Source organism: Bos grunniens, chromosome 13 (genome assembly GCF_055505025.1).
Source record: "Bos grunniens cultivar Pamir isolate PY7600 chromosome 13, Bosgru_T2T1.0, whole genome shotgun sequence".
NCBI lineage: Eukaryota > Metazoa > Chordata > Mammalia > Artiodactyla > Bovidae > Bos > Bos grunniens.
The window spans coordinates 60,647,782-60,663,482 of record NC_141177.1 but is presented as its reverse complement, the minus strand read 5'-3'; the positions used below and the strand labels follow the sequence as shown (position 1 = coordinate 60,663,482).

The 15,701-nt window shown below is 36.6% G+C and overlaps 1 protein-coding gene across 48 annotated transcripts in view; it reads left to right on the top strand.

The window, feature by feature from the left end:
- The window catches only part of MLLT10 (MLLT10 histone lysine methyltransferase DOT1L cofactor), a 208,072-nt gene that overhangs the window by 125,214 nt on the left and 67,157 nt on the right, over nucleotides 1-15,701 (top strand). For all 48 annotated transcript variants that reach the window (XR_015139735.1, XR_015139737.1, XR_015139742.1 and 45 more), the window contains one exon: nucleotides 13,832-14,084. Coding sequence is in view for 27 of the 48 variants with exons in the window: in XM_086334527.1 (XP_086190653.1) it covers nucleotides 13,832-14,084 (253 nt within the window). In the remaining 21 variants the exon portion in view is untranslated. The remainder of the gene's footprint in view (nucleotides 1-13,831; nucleotides 14,085-15,701) is intronic.

The window sequence follows — 15,701 nt, the reverse complement described above, 5'->3', positions numbered from 1 at the left end:
ACTAAGCTAGTGGAGGTGATGGAATTCCTGTTGAGCTATTTCAAGTCCTAGAAGATGATGCTGTTAACGTACTACACTCAATATACCAGTAAATTTGGAAGACTCAGCAGTGGCTACAGGACTGGAAAAGGTTTCATTCCAATCCCAAAGAAAGGCAATGCCAAAGAATGCTCAGACTACCACCCAGTTGCACTCATCTCACATGCTAGCAAAGTAACGCTCAACATTCTCCAAGTGAGTCTTCAGCAGAATGTGAGAGAGTTCCCGAAAAATCTCTACTTTTGCTTTGACTATGCCAAAGCCTTTGTGTGGATCACAGGAATAAAGAGGTTGTAGATAATTGGTACAATTTCTTCCTTAAGTGTTTTGTAGAATTTACCAGTGAACCCATCTGGACCTGGTGCTTTCTGTATTTTGTTGGGTGTGGTTCATTATTGATTCAGTTTCTTTAATAGCCATAGGCCTGTTCAGATTGTCTCTTTTGTTGTATGACTTTTAACAGTTGTGTCTTTCAAGAAATTGATCAGTTTTCAGTAGGTTATCGAATTTGTGAACATAGAGTTGTTCATAATTTTCTTTGATTATCCTTTAATGGCCAAGAGGTGTGTAGTTCATTGTTCTCTCTTTCATTTCTGATATTAGCAGTTTGTGTCCTCCCTTTTTTTTCTTAGTTGTCCTGGCTAGAAATTTATCAATTTTATATATCTTTGCAAATACCAGGTTTTGGTTCCATTGGTTTTTCTCTGTTGATTTTCTGTTTTCATTTCATTGATGTGTGCTTTTTCATTTTATCTTTCCTTCTGCTTATATTTGATTTAATTTGCTTTTTGTTTCTCTTTTCCTAAAGAACAGGGTAAGGTTATTCACTTAAGATCTTTTTTTTCTAATACAGCATTCAACGCTGGGGATTTTCTGGCAGTCCAGTGGTTAAGACTTCACCTTCCAATTCAGGGGGTGCAATTTCAGTCCCTGCTTGGGGTGCTAAGATCCCACATGCTTCGTGGCCAAAAAATCAAAAACATAAAAGAAAAACAGTATTTGTAAAAAATTTAGTAAAGACTAAAAAAAGTCCTAAAAGATGATGTTGTTTAGGACATTATAAGATTTCTATTTAGGATTTGTTGAAGTGTGTTTTATGGTGCACAATGTGATCTGTTTTGGTGAATGAATGTGCCATGTGAGTCTGAGAAGAATGTATGTTTTGCTATTATTGGATACAATAGTCTGTAGATGTCAATTATATCCACCTGATTAATGATGTTGGTCAGTTCAAGTATGTCCTTACTGATTTTTTGCCTACTGGATTTGTCCAGTTCTGATAGAGAGATGTTAAAATCTCTACTTACAGGAGTGGTTTCATCTCTTGTAGTTCTGTCAGTTTTTGCCTCATGTATTTTGATGTCAGGCAGAAACACATGAAAGACTTCTGTGTTATCTTGTAGTCTTGATAACTTTATTGGTATATAATGTCAGTTTTTATTCCTGTTAACTGTCCTTGCTCTGAAGTCTGTTCTGTCTGAAATACAGCTATTCTTGGATTGTTCAGATTAGTGATTGTGTGGCATATCTTCTTCCATTTATTGATTTTTTTAATTTACATCCAGTGATTTTTAATCACATGTGTCTATATTTACTACACTTGAGTCTTGTTTTTTGATTCACTCTGACTATTTCTATCTTTTAATTGGTATATTTAGACCATTTATGTTTAGAGTGATTTGTTGATACAGTTTAGGTTGGTATCTACAAAAGCAGATTACTTTTTTGTTGCTCTTGTTCTTGGTCTTTGTTCCTGTTTTTTGTCTTCAACATGTTATCTCCCTTGTGTGGTATTTTTTGGATGTTTTATATGATTTCTTTTTCTCTCAATTCTTAACATATCAGTTGTTTTTTTCCCTCTTTCCTGGTTGTCCTCATGTTTGTAGTATGTCTTTACAGTGTATCTAAGGCTACATTCAATAACACTGTACTATTTCATGGTAGTACAAGTATCTTATAATAACAAAGTATTCCTAATTTCTACCTCCTGTCTTTTCTGTCAATACTGTTATTCATTTCACTTACACATGGTGTACATAGCATATGAATATATAACTATATATCAAATATATCATTGAGCAAACTATTAAAATCAATTAAGAATAAGAAAAATCAAAAAAAAAAGAATAAGAAAAATCAATTACTTTACCTTCATTGATTCATTCTCTGATGTGCTTCTTCCTATAAATCCATGTTTCTGACCTGTTTCATTTTCCTTCTCTGAAGAATTTTTCACATTTATTGCAAGGCAGGGCTACCAGGAACAAATTACCTCAGTTTTTGTCTTTTTCTTTCACTTTTAGTATAATTTTGCAGTGTGCAGAATTTTAGTTTTCTTTTTTTCCTCAACACTGAATATTTTACATCACTCTGTTGTTTGCATTGTTCCTGAAGAGAAGTCAGTTGTAATTCTTTTCTTTGCTCGTTTGTAGGTAAAGCTGTCCACCTTGTGGGTTCTTTGAGAGTGTTTTCTGTTGTCTTTGATTTTCTGCATTGTCAGTATGATGTCCCTATGTTCTTTTGTTTGTTTGCTTGCTTTTTGGCCTTTATCTTTCTTGGTATTCTCAGAGCTTCTTGGATCTGTCATTGGGTTTCTGACTTTACTTTGGTTAAATTCCTAGTCATTATTCCTTCAAAATTACTTCTGTTCCTTTCTTTTCCTTCTGTTACTCCCACTACAACTGTGTTTACACCTTTTATAGTTGTCTTGTGACTTTTGGATATTGTTCTGTGTTTCTTAGTTGTTTTTTCTCTTGACTTCGTTTTTCGAAGTTTCTAGTTTCATGTCCTCAAGCTCTGAGATGCTTTTCTTAGCCTTGCCCAGTGTGCTAATGAGTACATCAAAGTCTTCATTTTTGTTATAGAGTTTTTGATCTCAAAGATTCTTTAATTTTTTCTTAGAGTTTCTTTTTCATTTTTTGCTTACAGTATCCATCTGTTGTTGCATGCTGTTTTTTTACATTAAAACCTTTAACATACTAATCATAATTTTAAAATTCCTGGGCTGGTAATTGCCACAATCCTGCCATATCTGTCTCTGGTTCTGATGTTTGTTTATTCTTTTCATGCTGTATATGTGTCTTTTAGTGTGCCTTATAGTTTTTTGTGAAAAAATGTGTATGATATAATGGATAAAAGCAAGTATGAAAAGTAGGCCTTTTTAAATAATGTGATGTTAAGAGAGGCAGAAAGCATTCTATATTCCTGTGGTTAGTTCTCAGTCTTTTGGTGAGCCTGCACTCCTGGACTGTGAACCACGAGTGATTCTCACCCCCTACCCTGCTTTGGTGGGACAGGATCAGGTGGGGGTTGTAGTTCGATATTTCCCTTCCTCCACCTACTTGAAGCTCTGATACAACTCCAGCAGATGATGCTCTGGTAAGGTAGATTCCTGAGAACAGGTCTTACTAAGAAGAATAGAATACCTTAGCATTTTTCAGAATCTTTCCTTCCCCCCTTCTCTAATGGAAGCATGCATGTATCTTTTCTTCTGGTATTCACTATCAAGACTTGGGTAGGTATCCTGGAGGTGAAACTTGAAAACTTTGAGGGCTTCCCTATGATTGAGGCCTGAGTGTTTTTCTCTCTCAGACTTGAACACACTGAACCTTCCGCAATTTGTTAGTCACACTTGAGGTTTTCCTACTCTGATATTGGTTGCCATGGAGATTTCTGTTTGGCTATGCTGTGATCCTCTATATCTGTCTGTCACAATTTGGGGGTTTTCCCTGTGGCCTGACTTCTCTGATGCATCAAAAAAGAGTTACTAACTTTTCAGTTTCTTATGCTTTTTACTTGTTAGGATGGGATGAAGGCTTCAAAGTTTCTTATTAAATGCTGAGTAGAATCTAGAAGTGCTAGTATGGACATTTAAGGCTAAAAGCTTTGTTCTAAGCACCACTTAAAAATTATGATATTGGCATTTTGTATTTTCATTTTACTTAGTTGAACAGATATCTTATGGCTTCCTTTTGATTTCTTGTTTGACTGTAGGTTACTTAGAAGCATTTCATTTACTGTTGAAATGTTTTAGAAATTTTTCACATCTTGTTGATTTCTCATTCAATATTTTTGTGTTATAATTCATTTTCAATTTTTTTTTTAAATGACACAGAACATGGATTATCGGTTTTTATGTGTGCTTTTTCAAAAGAATATTTATTTGTTCTGCTCTTATGAAGATTTTCTATAAATGTGAATTATGAGTTAGGTCAAGTTGACTTACATTGCTAGTTCTTTATGTCCTTTATATTTTTATATTTTTCTTCTACTTGTTCAATTATTGAGAAAAGGAAATGAACCTCTCTTACTATAACTGTACATTTTGTTATTTCTTTGTTTTTTTCTCTTCAGTTTTTGCTTCATTTATTTTGCAGGTCTCTTATTAGTTACAGAACATTTAGGAATCTTATATCCTCTTGATGAATAAACGTCTTTATCCTGGTAATATTCCTTGTTTGAAATGTACTTTGATATTAATGTTATGAATTCAGATTTCTTTGTATTAGTGTCAGATTGCTATGTCTTTCCCATGCTTTTAATATCTTTCTGTATTTATTGTTTAAATGGGTTTTTTTTGTAGGCAACATGAAGTCTTGAATTTCTTTTTTCACTGTTATAATCTCTGCCTTTTAATGGGAGTGTTCAGGTAATTTGCATGTAATGTGATTATTGATATGGTTGTATTTAAATCTATCCTTTGTTAATCCTTTTTAATTTGCCCATCATTTTTCATTTTCTTTCTTTTTCCTCATTGACCATTTTTGGTGATTCCATTGTGGCTGATTAGTAATAATTCTTCATTGTGTTATTTTTATTGGTTGCTTTAGGGTTTATACATCTTTAGCTTGTCAGAGTCTGCTTTCAAGAGATATTACACTATTTCACATACCACATAAGAACCTTGCAACTGTATACTTCCATTCCTACCCTGTTTTGTTTGGACCTGTTTCTGTGATGTTTTAAAATTGTTACGTATTTTATGAACCTCACAGTTGTTATTATTTTTGCTCTAAATCATCGGTTACTTTAAAAAGAGACTTAAGTAATTAAAAAACCTATATTTATCCATGTAGTTATTGTTTCTAGTGCTCTTAATTTGTGTACATTCACATTTGCATTGTTGTTGTCCTCCTTCCTAAAAGACCACCTGCAGTGTTTACTATGGTAAACACTGGTGATTAACTGCTGGTGATTAGTTTTGTCAGCTTTTTAAAAAAATCTGTAAAACAATTATTTTGCCTGTGTTTTTGCAAGATATTTTAGCTCACTTTAGAATTTTAGGTTAATGATTGTTTCTTTTAATACATTGAAGATTTTGCTCTTCTTTTTTTACCTTGCATCTTTTTCAGGAGAAATCTGTTTTCATCCTTATCCTTGTTTCTTAGAACTTAGACATTTTCCCTCAACAACCCCTCACCACCAGCTGCTTTTATAGTTTTCTTTTTCTTTTTGGTTTTTAGTGATAACTATAATTATGATGTGCATTCATGGAGTTTTCTTCATATTTCTTGTACTTGGAGTTAGTTGATCTGTAGGTTTTATAGTTTTCATTAAATTTTATAGATTTATTCAAAGTACTTTTTCTTTTTTTCCCCTCTGCTATAATTATTTTTAAGTCCTTTCCTCCTTCCTTTGGTCCCTGAAACCTCCCCCCACCTTTTTGGGGTACTGTAGTAGCATGTAAATTAGGCTTCTTAATGTTGTCCCATAGGTCACTGACACGTTAAAAAAGTCTTTCTTCTTTGTGTGTTTCATGTTTTTATTTTAATTAAAAATTTTTATTGGAATATAGTTGACTAACAATGTTTTGTTAGTTTCAGGTGTATAGCAAAGTTAATCGGTTATACATATACATATATACAGTCTTTTTAAATTTCTTTTCCTATATAGACCATTACAGAGTATTGAGTAGAGTTCCCTGTGCTAGACAGTAGGTCCTTATTAGGTATCTATTTTATATATAGTAGTGCATATATAGGAGAAGGCACCGGCACCCCACTCCAGTACTCTTGCCTGGAAAATCCCATGGACGGAGGAGTCTAGTAGGCTGCAGTCCACTTTCCCTTTTCCCTTTCATGCATTGGAGAAGGAAATGGCAACCCACTCCAGTGTTCTTGCCTGGAGAATCCCAGGGATGGGGGAGCCTGGTGGGCTGCCGTCTGTGGGGTCGCACAGAGTCGGACACGACTGAAGCGACTTAGCAGCAGCAGCAGCAGCAGTGCATATATATCAGTCCCAGTCTCCCAATTTACCCCTTTTCCTTATCTCCTGGTAAGTTATATGTTTGTTTTCTACATCTGTGACTCTACTTCTGTTTTGTGAATAAGTTCATTTGTACCCTTTTTATAGATTCCACGGATTAGTGATATCACGTGATATTTGCTTTCTGTGTCTGACTTACTTCACTTGGTATGACAATCTCTGGTTCCGTCCATGTTGCTACAAATGGCATTATGTTGTTGTTGTTGTTGTTTTTAAAGAAATATTCATTTTATTTATCTGGCTGCACCAGATCTTAGTTGCAGCGTGTGGAATCTAGTTCCCTAGCCAGGGATTGAACCCAGGCTCCCTGTATTGGGAATGCAGAGTCTTAGCCACTGGATCACCAGGGAAGTCCCTGTGCTGCTGCTGCTGCTGCTAAGTCGCTTCAGTCGTGTCCGACTCTGTGCGACCCCATAAACGGCAGCCCACCAGGCTCCCCCGTCCCTGGGATTCTCCAGGCAAGAAGACTGGAGTGGGTTGCCATTTCCTTCTCCAATGCAGGAAAGTGAAAGTGAAGTTGCTCAGTCGTGTCCGACTCTTAGCCACCCCATGGACTGCAGCCTACCAGGCTTCTCTATTTGTGGGATTTTCCAGGCAAGAGTACTGGAGTGGGGTGCCATTGCCTTCTCTGGGAAGTCCCTATATTGTTCTTTTTTGAGGCTGAGTAATATACCATTGTCTCTATGTACCACATTTTCTTTATCCATTCCTCTGTTGTTGGACACGTAGATTATTTCTCTGTCCTGGCTATTGTAAATAGTGCTACAGTGAACATTGGGGTGCATGTAAATTTTCAAATTACAGTTTTCTCCAGGTATTTGCCTAGGAGTGGAATTGTAGGGTCATATGATAGTTCTGTTTTTAGTTTTTTAAAGAACCTCCATAATGGCTGTGTCAGTTTACATTCCCACCAACAGTGTAGGAGGGTTCCCTTTTCTCCAGACCCTCTCTAGCACTTACTGTTTATAGATTTTTTGATGATGGCCATTCTGACTGGTTTCAAGTGATACTTCATTGTAGTTGTGATTTGCATTTCTCTCTCTCTTTTTTTTTTGCATTTCTCTTAATAATTAATGATACTGAACATCTTTTCATGTGCCTTTTGGCCATCTGTATGTCTTCTTTGAAAAATGAAAGTCACTCAGTGGTGTCTGACTCTTTGCAACCCCATGGACTATACAGTCCACAGAATTCTCCAGACCAGATTACTGGAGTAGGTAGCTGTTCCCTTCTCCAGGGGATTTTCCCAATCCAGGGATCGAACCCAGGACTCCCACATTGCAGGCGGATTCTTTCCCAACTGAACCACCAGGGTAGCCCAAGAATACTGGAGTGGGTAGCCTATCCCTTCTCCAGGGAATCTTCTCCAGGAATCGAACCAGGGTCTCCTGTGTTGCAGGTGGATTCTTTAGCAGCTGAGCTACCAGGGAATCTGTCTTCATTGAAAGACATACAGAAATGTCTATTTAGACCTTCTGCCCATTTTTTGATTGGGTTGGTTGGTTGTTTTTTTATATTGATCTGCATGAGCTCTTTGTATATTTTGGAGATTAATACTTTGTTGCTTCATTTGCAAGTATTTTTTCCCATTCTGTGGATATTTTTGTTTTGTTTACAGTTTCTGTGCTTCATGTTTGGTAGTGTCTGTGTTGTATTTTAAGAATTGGGCTATTGAAAAACTTGTGAATTTTATGAGAGGCTTGAATAGTACATAATTAAAAAAAAATTTAACCAACATTATTCTGTTTCATCATGTTGGTGGAAGGCATTGCTATAGTCGTTTTCATTCCTTCTGTGCCTCCTCTCCCAAACATGGATTACAGAGCTTTGTAGAATAAAACATAAGACAACTAACTATACCTTTATAAAAGTAACTGCCATTTCTTTGGTTACCTCTGATAGTCTTTGACTAATTATGAATATAAAAATTTTGGTTTGAAGTTAGAAATATTTTTTGTTCCTGCTAAGTCACTTCAGTCGTGTCTGAGTCTGTGCGACCCCATAGACGGCAGCCCACCAAGCTCCCCCATCCCTGGGATTCTCCAGGCAAGAGTACTGGAGTGGGGCGCCATTGCCTTCTACTTTTTTGTTCCTAATTAATGCTATTTAGTAGGTATGTTGGTTTAATCTGAGGACTGATAATTATAGTTAGCTATGAAACAGAAATCAAACATTTTAAATGTCTATCCTGAAAGATTCATTAAGTTACCTATAAATCACAAAATGTTAATGCAGTTCTCTAAAGACTGTCACTATAGCCAGATACCCAATTTTATCTCTAGTAGAAATGAAAAGAAGCAAGGCTATATTTACTTAGTTGAGTACCATTTGAATTAGTTAATTTGCATTTTATGGCCAATTATTTGAAAAATATATATTTTTAAGCACTATCATGGCTCTCAGAGCAGTGAGATGCTTATATGTAAGAGTTATGTAGGTTGTGAAACTGACTGAGAAAACAGAGGTTTGTGATGTTGGGAGCCTACTCATTGTGTTTCCCTTAGCTGTCCTCCTGCCTACACTTTTTTTCTTCCACCTTCTTGGTTTTGATTGATTGTATGTTGTATTGGAACTCCACAGTGCCATATTATTTAAACAGCATGTTGTGAAACAAATACTCTTTTAAGTTACAAACTTGGCATTAAGGTAGAGGACTGTTTGAGTAAAACCTATAGAGCCTTTTTTTTCCTTTTCATTATGTATAATTTTTTTAAGTGGTAGAATCTTTTGCTGAAAGTTTTTTCTTTCTGATTAAGAAACCTGTGATGTCTTTTGAAACTTAGGTGTTGAGGTTTATAAAAAATACAATGTTACGATTAATTTATTACTACTTTGGTCACTAAAATTTGTGTAATTTTCATTAATTGCTTTCTTTGTAATACCTTTTCTTCCAAATATCATGTTTTCGTTGGATTTATGAACATATTTATAGTTCTGGGGTAAGCAAGGATATAGTATTAAGCGACTTGGGAAGATTTCTTATTGTTTAGTTGCTAGGTTGTGTCTGATGCTTTGTGACCCCATAGACTGCAGCATGCTAGGCTTCCCTGTCCTTCACTATCTCCTTTGCACTATGAGTTTTTGCACTATGAGTTTGTGCACATTCATGGCCATCGAGTCGGTGATGCCATCCAATCATTTCATCCCTTCTACCCACCTTCTTCTCCTGCCCTTGATCTTTCCCAGCATCAGGGTCTTCTCCAGTGCATTGACTCTTAGCATCAGGTGGCCAAAGTATTGGAGATTCAGTTTCGGTATCAGTCCTTCCAATGAGTATTCAGGGTTGATTTCTTTAGAATTGACTGGTTGATCTTCTTGCAGTCCAAGGGACTCTCAAGAGTCTTTTCCAGCATCACAATTTGAAAGCATCAATTCTTTGGCTCTCAGTCTTCTTTATGGTACAAGTCTCGCATCTGTACATGACTACTGGAAAAAACCATAGCTTTGATTAGAAGGATCTTTGTTGGCAAAGTGATTTCTCTGCTTTGAATATGCTGACTAGGTTTGTCATAGCTTTTCATCCAGTGAGCAAGCATCTTTTAATTCTGTGGCTGCAGTAGCCATCTCCAGTAATTTTGGAGCCCAAGAAAGTAAAATCTGTCACTGTTGCCACTTTTTCCCCTTCTGTTTGCCATGAAGTTATGGGACTGGTTGCCATGATCTTAGTTTTTTGAATGTTGAATTTTAAGTAAGCTTTCTCACTCTCCTCTTTCACTTTCATCAAGAGGCTCTTTAGTTCCTTTTTGCGTTCTGCAATTAGGGTGATGTCATCTGCATATCTGTGATTGTTGATATTTTTCCGGACAGTCTTGATTCCAGCGTTTGATTCATCCAGCTCAGTGTTGCACATGATGTACTCTGCATGTAGTTAAGCAAGCAGGGTGCCAGTGTGCAGCCTTGATATACTCCTTTGCCAATTTTGAACCAGTCCATTGTTACATGTCTAGTTCTGTTGGTTCTTGACCTGCACACAGGTTTTTGAGGAGGCAGTTAAGGTGGTCTGTTGCTCCCATCTCTTTTAAGAATTTTCCACTGTTTGTTGTGAGAGAGTTTAGTGTAATCATTGAAACAGAAGTAGGTATTTTTCTGCAATGCCCATGCCTTCTCCATGATCCTTTGAATGTTGGCAGTTTTATCTCTGGTTCTTCTGTCTTTTTTAGATCCAGCTTGTACATCTCTATATTCACATACTGCTGAAGCCTAACTTGAAGGTGATTGACTAGCCTTAATTTAGATGGATATGTGGAGACAGATAGCCTTTTTTTTTTTTTTTTTTTTATAGTTTTAATTACTAATTCTTGGATGTGCTGTGTCTTTGTTGCTGCATGGATTTTCTCTAGTTATGGCAAGCGGGGACTACTCTTCAGTGTTGGTGTGCAGGCTTCTCTTTTTGCAGAGCAAAGGCTCTGGAGCATTTGCACTTCAGTTGTGTGACACATGGACTCAGTATTGCTGCTCCTGGCCTCTAGAGCAGAGGCTCAGGTAGATGTGGTGCATAAGTAGTTGCTCTGTGGATGTGGAATCCTTCTGACCCATGGATTGAACCTGTGTCTCCTGCATTGGCAGGCTGATTCTTTACCCCTTAGCCACCAGGAAAGCTAGTCTATTTTTGTTGTTGGTATTCTACCCAGTTTTCTCTCCTTTTCCTTATTTGACACATAGAATATTTGAATGAAGAACACCTTCAAAAGTCTTCTTTCAGTTCAGTCGCTCGGTTATGTCCGACTCTTTGTGACCCCATGAATTGCAGCATGCCAGGCCTCCCTGTCCATCACCAACTCCCGGAGTTCACACAAACTCATGTGCATCGAGTCGGTGATGCCATCCAGCCATCTCATCCTCTATCGTCCCCTTCTCCTCTTGCCCCTAATCCCTCCCAGCATCAGGGTCTTTTCCGATGAGTCAACTGTTCGCATGAGGTGGCCAAAGTATTGGAGTTTCAGCTTTAGCATCAGTCCTTCCAATGAACACCCAGGACTGATCTCCTTTAGAATGGACTGGTTGGAGTCCAGGGGACTCTGAAGAGTCTTCTCCAACACCACAGTTCAAAACCATCAATTCTTCGGCACTCAGCTTTCTTCACAGTCCAATTCTCACATCCATACATGACTACTGGAAAAACCATAGCCTTGACTATATGGACCTTTGTTGGCAACGTAATGTCTCTGCTTTTGAATATGCTGTCTAGGTTGGTCATAACTTTCCTTCCAAGAAGTAAGCGTCTTTTAATTTCATGGCTGCAATCACCATCTGCAGTGATTTTGGAACCCCAAAATATAAAGTCTGACACTGTTTGCACTGTTTCCCCATCTATTTCCTATGAAGTAATGGGGCCAGATGCCATGATCGTTGTTTTCTGAATGTTGAGCTTTAAGCCAACTTTTTCACTCTCCTCTTTCACTTTCATCAAGAGGCTTTTTAGTTCCTCTTCACTTTCTGCCATAAGGGTGGTGTCATCTGCGTATCTGAGGTTATTGATATTTCTCCCGGCAGTCTTGATTCCAGCTTGTGCTTCTTCCAGCCCAGCTTTTCTCATGAGGTACTCTGCATATAAGTTAAATAAGCAGGGTGACAATATACAGCCTTGACGTACTCCTTTTCGTATTTGGAACCAGTCTGTTGTTCCATGTCCAGTTCTAACTGTTGCTTCCTGACCTGCATATAGGTTTCTCAAGAGGCAGGTCAGGTGGTCTCATATGCCCATCTCTTGAAGAATTTTCCACAGTTTATTGTGATCCACACAGTCAAAGGCTTTGGCATAGTCAATAAAGCAGAAATAGATGTTTTTCTGGAACTCTCTTGCTTTTTGGATGATCGAGCAGATGCTGGCAATTTGATCTCTGGTTCCTCTGCCTTTTCTAAAACCAGCTTGAACATCTGGAAGTTCACTGTTCGCGTATTGCTGAAGCCTGGCTTGGAGAATTTTGAGCATTACTTTACTAGCATGTGAGATGAGTGCAATTGTGCTGTAGTTTGAGCATATTTAAAGTCTTCTTTAGATGACTTTTAAACTTCATTAGGGTCAGATGAGTGGTATGGAAACCTCAGAATCAACTTGAATTAATTGGGGAAAAAAATATTTGAAAAGGAAATTTCAGGCGATTTCCAAAGTGAGTTATCTGGATGGGAAAGGTTCACATTTCTGAGGTCATCCATGAAGTTTAATCAGCTTAAATATGATTGGTTTGTTAAATGGGAGTTTGTTTTCTCTTGAAACATACTTTGAAAACTTTGTTTTTATTTGTGGATTATAGTTTATTACAACAGTGATTAATTTTTATGAGATAATATTATGTCTTTTGTATTGGTTGATGAAAATCTGTTCTTGGATGTGATGATATGGAATGGGTTGTAGCGCCAGGGAGAGGCACGTAGCAGAAAAGTAATAGTAAAGAATATTTGGTTTTCAGAACATCTGAAGTTTTCTCTTATTACTTTCTTTGAACATTGATTTGCTAAAAATGATTTGGTAACAAACCTGATTTTATCATTGTCATTTTCTCATGTTTTGAATTTATCCAATGTTTTGTATTGAGTAGTTGTTATGTTTGGGAAATTTCAGTTTTGCATATTTTTAGATTTTTGACTTGTGTTCCATCAGAGATTTCAGGCAGATGGATTAGAAAAGTATTTCTTTATTCAACAGAAATTTAGGTCTAGTTATAGTCCAAGCACCAGTTTAACAATGACAACACTCTTCGGATCAAACAAATCTTTCATTTCAAAGCATGTTGATTAATTTACATCTGGCATCATACTTTCATAGTTATTTAATTGGTCATTATTTGCATATACCTTATATTAAAATGGTTATTAAAAACTGAAAACCATTTACTCAGTCTTTATCTTGCCTTCCCCGCCCCCATCCCCAACTGATTGAGAATCAGTTATATGGTATAATTGTACTTTTAATTTTTAGAAATCTTAAGTGCAAAATGTAACTGTTTCTCCTCTACTTAATATTTGGAAAAAATGGTTTCTGTTTCAGGGGTTTTAAGCTTTCCCTTTTGAAAAGCAGCCTTCAGCTCAATTTTAAAAGTTCTTGGCTCTGACCTGTGCTAGATCCTTATAATCTCATGGATGTGGCCCACTAATGAAATTGTAGTACTTTGCTTCTTTCTAGGTGTTGCCTTCCTATGCTGAGCACTAAAACTGGTTTAAATTTCATGTCTAGAAGTGGAATGTTCTTGTAGAAAATGATGCTTCTTGAGAAACAAATATCTTCTGTTGCTTACTCTGAGTCACTAAATAAAACAAGTAATAGGTACTTTTACTAATTGCTGCAGTTTGATGCTCCAACAGCCATGTTATAAATTATCTATATTTTTAAAAGAAATATTTATACCAGACTAAACTTTTGCTTGATTTTCTTAGGCAGACTGACTTATTTTTATAGCTGAAGTTTTTAGTATTTTTATTTTACAAGTCCAATAATTATTTATTGTTAATGTACCATCTTTCTTCCGCTTGTAGACAAATTGTAATAAATTCTTTTTCCTTTTACTTCCTTTCTCAATCAAAATGTTAGACTTATACAAGCACTAGTAGCAACTCTATATCTGGATCCTTGAAGCGCTTGGAAGATACTGCAGCTCGATTTACAAATGCAAATTTCCAGGAAGTCTCTGCGCACACTACTAGTGCAAAAGATGTTTCAGAGGCTAGAGGGTCAGAGGGCAAAGGGAAGAAATCTTCAGCTCACAGCTCAGGTCAAAGGGGAAGAAAGCCTGGTGGAAGAAATCCAGGAACGACTGTATCAGCTGCTAGTCCTTTCCAGCAAGGTATTACTTATGATGTTTTAGTTGAAATACTTGTTCTTTTGATGATCAGTAGTAGTTTTATAAAAGAATTTACTTTTTGCTTATAACTGTTGGATAATTAGAGGTTATTTTATGATTAGTTGTTAAACTAAGATTACTTCAAAGACTAATATTCTTTCTTAAAATGTTTCTGGGACCTTCACTTTCCTTTTGTGTTATGACCTGTGCTTCTAAAGTTGAACTGTAATTTTTTTAAATGTTAAAATAGTTGTGGAATAAAGTTAAAAGTTTGGGGAGAAAAACAATAAAAGCCGGAGTTTTCCTTTCCTTTATGCTCAATAGAAAAGTCATTCTGTTTTATAAATTGCTTTTATTTATCTTTCCCAGTTGAACACTAGAACTGTTAAAATACACATTTTTAGTAAGTTAACAAGTACTGAGTAATTTTGGGGGGAGCTCAATAGTTTTCAGTAAATAATAATTACTGATTTTAATGCATTTATTATGAAGCTTGACATTTAAAGTAGACGATTACTCAGCTTACATAAGTTAAGTGTTAGTCGCTCAGTCACGCCCGACTCTCTGCGATCCCATGGACTGCAGCCCACCATGCTCCTCTGTCCATGAGATTTTCCAGACAAGGATACTGGAGTGGGTTGCCATTTCCTTCTCCAAGGGATTTTCCCAACCCAGGGATCAAACCTGGGTTTCCTGCACTGCAGGCAGGTTATTTACTGACTGAGCTACAAGGGAAGCCCCATATCTTTTGGTAATTATGAATACCCAATTTTGAGTTTTAGTTAAACAACTTTTTTTTTTTTCAGTGTAAATATGTTTTATGCATTCTTTTGGGACATGCTATGCTATGCTAAGTCACTTCAGTCGTGTCCGACTCTGTGCGACTCCATAGACGGCAGCCCACCAGGCTCCCCCGTCCCTGGGATTCTCCAGGCAAGAACACTGGAGTGGGCTGCCATTTCCTTCTCCAATGCATGAAAGTGAAAAGTGAAAGTGAAGTCCTTCAGCCGTGTCTGACTCTTAGCGACCCCATGGATTGCAGCCTAACAGGCTCCTCCGTCCATGGGATTTTCCAAGCAAGAGTACTGGAGTGGGGTGCCATTGCCTTCTCCACTTTTGGGACATACTTATACTGAAAAAATAATTAGCTATTTAACTGATACTCAGAATTAACAAGGCATGGTGTGTTTTTTTTAATATATGGCAATACTGTTTTCTGGAGAACAAAATAACTCACCTAAACTTTATAATCAGTTAGCCATATATTCTAGGTTTTTACTTTGTATAATTTTTATCATGGATGTAAATATTTTGAGAAATATAAATGTTCAAAACTGTTCCAAACAAATATATTTAATAAAGTATAAAATAAAGGCCTCCTTCTCTCCCCCACTTCCCATCCTGCCCTTATATTTCTAGGAGTAAACAAGGGGGAAAAGCTGTCCTTTCCTTTACCCTATTCAAACTTTTAATGATGATAAAAATTATACCCATAATCTGCCAGGACATAATTTGAATATGTAGAAAGATTGCTTAGTCACTGAACTCTTCATTAAAAAGTATATTCATGTATTTTAAGTTATTTTTGGATTTCAAGATTTTCAGGTCCTAAATTTTTTT